This window comes from Triticum urartu, chromosome 4, assembly GCF_003073215.2.
Source record: "Triticum urartu cultivar G1812 chromosome 4, Tu2.1, whole genome shotgun sequence".
In the NCBI taxonomy this organism is placed as follows: domain Eukaryota; kingdom Viridiplantae; phylum Streptophyta; class Magnoliopsida; order Poales; family Poaceae; genus Triticum; species Triticum urartu.
In genome coordinates, this window is record NC_053025.1 from 521,349,243 (window position 1) to 521,354,537 (window position 5,295).

At 56.8% G+C, this 5,295-nt stretch overlaps 1 protein-coding gene across 1 annotated transcript; it reads left to right on the forward strand.

Moving 5' to 3' along the window:
- The first annotated feature begins 243 nt into the window (after positions 1-243).
- LOC125552409 (alpha,alpha-trehalose-phosphate synthase [UDP-forming] 6-like) lies at positions 244-4,254 on the forward strand. The gene is made up of 3 exons (XM_048715955.1): positions 244-2,857; positions 3,274-3,547; positions 3,633-4,254. Exons 1-3 carry the CDS (start codon positions 864-866, stop codon positions 3,975-3,977), a joined length of 2,613 nt encoding a protein of 870 aa, XP_048571912.1. The 5' UTR covers positions 244-863; the 3' UTR covers positions 3,978-4,254.
- Positions 4,255-5,295: the final 1,041 nt, after the last annotated feature.

The window sequence follows — 5,295 nt, forward strand, 5'->3', positions numbered from 1 at the left end:
CGGCCAATAGATCCAACCCAGCACCACCGGCCAAAGTCCAACGCAAGGAAATCTCCGAATACGCTCTCCCTCGTCCGCCTCCTGTCCCATTCCCTCGTGTTTCTTTCTTGTAGTAAACCCTCGGCTCTCCTCCCCCGCCTTACCTCCGATCCCGGCCCGATCCATCCGATCACCACGAGGCGAGCCGCTGTTTGTTCCTATAAAGGGCGCCCGCCCGCAGCCGCAGCCGCTCGCCCTCGTGCGCCATGGGGTAGTTCCGCCGGATCGTGTGCAGTCCCGCTTGAGATCAGCTGGCAATTTTACCATCTGATGCTGATGCTGATGCTGATGATGATGGTATGTTTCTTGCTGCCCAGAGGAACGGACCAAACCGGCCTCGTCGTGAGCTGAGGAGGAAACCTATCTATCAAGTCTTTTATGCGGGGGAGTGTAGCGAGCGGCACACTTGTCGAGCCAGGGGAATACGGCCGCCGCCAAATTGCACGAAAGGTTTCACCCCTTGTGTCAAAAGTACAGAAAGGCCCTCCTTTATCTTTCCCACCCCTTTCTCTCTCTACAATTAGTGCATCACTCTCAGCTCACTCCACCGGTGCGGAGAGGAGCACCCACCCCAGCCCCCAGGTCGGTCAGGTGGACGCCTTGTTGTTGTTGCTGAGCCCAGCCCAGGCCTCGGCACCTCCCCACAACGAGGCCACAATCCACTCTCCGCTTCAACTGTCTCGCCAGGAACTGCGTGCCAAAATATCGGCGGCTCCGTTCTTCCTCCTTCTCGCCGGTTGAAGCGGCGCCGTTCCTCCCCAAATCCGCCCCCTTTCTCGCGAAATCTTGAGTCTTGCTCGCGGGAGGAGTGGTGGTGGGAGGCCATGGTGTCGAGCTCCTACTCCAACCTGCTGGACCTGGCGACCGGCGCGGCGGACCAGGGGCCGGCGCCGGCCGCGCTGGGCGCGCTGCGGCGGCGGCTCCCGAGCGTGGTCACCACGCCGGGGCTCATGGAGGACTCCCCGGCGTCGCCCTCCACGCCGTCCCCGGCGCCGCGCCCGCGCACCATCGTCGTCGCCAACCACCTCCCGATCCGGGCCCACCGCCCGGCCTCGCCGGAGGAGCCCTGGACCTTCTCCTGGGACGAGGACTCGCTGCTCCGCCACCTGCAGAAGAGCTCCTCCTCCCCCTCCATGGAGTTCATCTACATCGGCTGCCTCCGCGAGGACGTCCCCGTCCCCGAGCAGGACGCCGTGGCGCAGGCGCTCCTCGACTCCTACAACTGCGTGCCGGCCTTCCTCCCCGCCGACACCGCCGCGCGCTACTACCACGGCTTCTGCAAGCAGCACCTCTGGCCGCTCTTCCACTACATGCTGCCGCTGTCCCCGGACCTCGGCGGCCGCTTCGACCGCCTTCTCTGGCAGGCCTACGTCTCCGCCAACAAGGTGTTCGCCGACAAGGTGCTGGAGGTGATCAACCCGGACGACGACTTCGTGTGGGTGCACGACTACCACCTCATGGTGCTCCCCACCTTCCTCCGCAAGCGCTTCAACCGCATCAAGCTCGGCTTCTTCCTCCACTCGCCCTTCCCCTCCTCCGAGATCTACAAGACGCTGCCCGTCCGGGAGGAGCTCCTCCGCGCGCTCCTCAACTCCGACCTCATCGGCTTCCACACCTTCGACTACGCCCGCCACTTCCTCTCCTGCTGCGGCCGGATGCTCGGCCTCCCCTACGAGTCCAAGCGGGGACACATTTGCCTCGAGTACTACGGCCGCACCGTCAGCATCAAGATCCTGCCCGTCGGGGTCTACATGGAGCAGCTCAACGCGGTGCTCGCCTTGCCGGAGACCGAGGCCAAGGTCGCCGAGCTCATGGAGACCTACACCGGCAACGGCAGGGTCGTCATGCTCGGCGTCGACGACATGGACATATTCAAGGGGATCAGCCTCAAGCTGCTCGCCATGGAGGAGCTGCTGGGGCAGCACCCCGAGTGGCGGGGCAGGCTGGTGCTGGTGCAGGTCGCCAACCCGGCGAGGGGCCGGGGGAAGGACGTCGTCGGCGTGCAGGAGGAGACCTATGCCATGGTGAAGAGGATCAACGAGGCGTATGGCGCGCCGGGGTACGAGCCGGTGGTGCTGATTGACCAGCCACTGCAGTTCTACGAGCGCGTCGCCTACTACGTCATTGCAGAGGTGTGCCTGGTGACCGCGGTCCGGGACGGCATGAACTTGATCCCCTATGAGTACGTCGCCTCCCGGCAAGGCAACGACAGGCTTGACAGAATACTGCGGCTGTGCAAGCCAGAGGAGAAGAAGAGCATGCTGGTGGTGTCCGAGTTCATCGGGTGCTCCCCGTCACTCAGCGGTGCCATAAGGGTGAACCCATGGAACATCGAGGCCGTGGCCGACGCCATGGAGTGCGCCCTTGTGCTGCCCGAGAAGGAGAAGAATCTGCGGCACGACAAGCACTACCGCTACGTGGAGAAGCACGACGTCGGCTACTGGGCCAACAGCTTCCTCCAGGACCTTGAGAGGACCTGCAAGGATCACTCGAACCGACGATGCTGGGGAATCGGCTTCGGCCTCCGGTTCAGGGTGGTCTCGCTTGACCTGAGCTTCAGGAAGCTCGCAATGGAGCACATTGTTCAGGCGTACAGGAGGTCAAAGACGCGCGCCATTCTGCTGGACTACGACGGAACGCTGATGCCGCAGGCGATCAACAAGAGCCCCACTGCGAAATCGGTCCAGATACTCAATAGCTTGTGCCAGGACCAGAGGAATGCGGTGTTCCTTTGCAGCGGCTTCAAACGCTGCACGCTCGACGAGTGGTTCCCTGCCGAGAACCTTGGCATGGCAGCTGAGCATGGCTACTTCATGAGGTATGAGCTTAAGTTAAGGTTTGCTTCGCTTTTATGTACATTCTTGCAAGCTTAGCTCAATGCTCAACATTCAGACTTGCAGATGCAGGCCATCCTTTTCTTGCCTGTCCTCCTTAGCTAACTAAATTGAAATGTTATTGGACTCTATATCATTACAACAAGTACAACTTAGTGGCACATGTATGGAGAAATCTTTTGGTATGTTGCATCATAGGTTCATATTCTATGGCTGTGTGCATCGCAATGATGCAGAGGCCCGGGGTCAAGCCTCCTTTTCGAAGAAAATCATAAGTTCGTATTCAAGTTGAAGTGGAATAGCATGCCTTTTTTTTCTTTTCTGCCATGATATTTTGTTGCTACATATGGTGGGCGGCTGCTAGGAAGTCTAATTTCTGAAATGTACTGTACTGAATAAGGCTGAAGAGGGACGCAGAATGGGAGACCTGCATCCCACCCGCGGACTGCAGCTGGATGCAGATTGCAAAGCCGGTCATGGAGCTCTACACCGAGACGACGGACGGTTCGATAATCGAGGAGAGGGACACGGTGCTCGTCTGGAACTACGAGGACGCGGACCCCGACTTCGGGTCATGCCAGGCCAAGGAGCTCGTCGACCACCTCGAGAGCGTGCTCACCAACGAGCCGGTGTCCGTGAAGAGCACCGTGCACTCCGTCGAAGCTAAACCACAGGTGAAGAAGCCTCTCAATCCCATCTCACCCTCTTGGCACGAATCAAACCTCACTGCTTACACACAATTCTTGTGTTGAACAACAGGGCGTGAGCAAGGGCCTGGTGGCGCGGCGCATGCTGGCGGCGCTGCAGGAGCGTGGCATGTGCCCGGACTTCGTGCTCTGCATCGGGGACGACCGCTCCGACGAGGACATGTTCCAGTTCATCACCAGCGCCTCCTGCGCCGACTCGTTCGCGTCCACGGCGGAGGTGTTCGCCTGCACCGTCGGCCGCAAGCCGAGCAAGGCCAAGTACTACCTCGACGACACGGCGGAGGTGGTGAGGCTGATGCAGGGGCTGGCGTACGTCTCGGAGGAGCTCGCACTGGAGAACCCCGCGCTGGGAGAGGAGGACCCCGAGGACCTGTGGTGCGTCGGCGAGCTGCAGTAGTAGGAAGCTGGAGTGAAGCGCAGGGGCAGCACAGCACAGGAGGAAAGGCATTGTCGTGTTGGCAACAGTCTGAGGAGGCCTCTGCAGCGTAGTTTAGGTGTACATGAGCTATGCTTTTCATGGTATTTGCTGCACTGCCGGTGGTTTGTTATCAGTGGTATGAGACCTGCTTTAGAGTGTTGTGAGCTCCGTTTGAAACCTGCTAGTCTAGTTACCGCAACAGTAATAATGTCTCTCTGAATGCCATGGGAAAATGCTAGTTTGTGCTGTTAAAACATATTTTGCACCGATTCTGCTTCTTGCACCAACACCAAACTAGATCGTTATCATCCCACTCTATGCCCTGGTGCCAAGCCAAAGCCAAATGGGAGTGAAGCTCCCAGTTCTAGTTCTCACGAAGCTCATGACAATGGACCGGCTGGCCCTCATGGACCCTCAATGTCCTACAGTGCCCCCAAAGATGAAGGGCTTTCCATGGCGGGATCAAAAGGCCATGCTGAGCTACATCAGGGCAAATTAACCACCGTATGCATAAGTCAAGTGCCAGATCGAAGCTTGCTCTTAGCCTCATCAATAAAGAGTGTCATCACAATGGGCAGGATGTACCGTATGGGTCTGAGGATGATAGCAACCGTCTTGAGGCGTATGTGTATCCCTTCTCAAGTGGCAATGAAAGTGACCAAGCCTGATGATGCCAATGAGCCTCTTGAAGACCCCCAACTTCGATGAATTCTATAAAGAGGATGACGACGGTGATGATGAGAATGAGTAGTGGGTTATGCGGTAGCATCTCTCTTCTTCTCTCCGTTTGGTGTTTTTGTTTATGCCAAAGGGGGAGAATAATGAGCTCTATTAGGATTGGTCGGGTCACATTTGGGTATATTGGTGATTTGGCAAGACCCAAACTTTTGGTGTATTATTTGGCTTGGCCAAGACTTTTATATCCTATGTGCATGTGTCTGAGCATTGGTTGCTCTGAGTACCTTGTTTAAGCTAACCATGAGGCCATATTTTTTTAATATCTTGGATATGTGCAATGTTGCTTATCTTGTTTATGTGATGCCATTGATGTCATTATTATATCTACCTTGTTGGTATCTTTGCTTATTAACTTTGTGGGCAAGTGTATGATTACCTTATGCCATGTCGCACACTCCACCATGTGAGGCGTTGTTAGATGCTTGATATCATGTTACCTCACAGTGGTGTGCAATGATGATTTTTATATCTATTACACATTGTATCACCTCACTTTGCTCTAAGATTTAGGGGGGGGGGTCTCTTGGCTCTAGACGTGTGCATTATGCTTAAACAAGCA

Coding starts and splice junctions, on each gene's coding strand:
- LOC125552409 (XM_048715955.1), top strand. CDS start 864: ATGGTGTCGAGCTCCTACTCCAACCTGCTGGACCTGGCGACCGGCGCG. Junction 2,858..3,273: donor GAGCATGGCTACTTCATGAG/GTATGAGCTTAA, acceptor GTACTGAATAAG/GCTGAAGAGGGACGCAGAAT. Junction 3,548..3,632: donor CCGTCGAAGCTAAACCACAG/GTGAAGAAGCCT, acceptor GTTGAACAACAG/GGCGTGAGCAAGGGCCTGGT.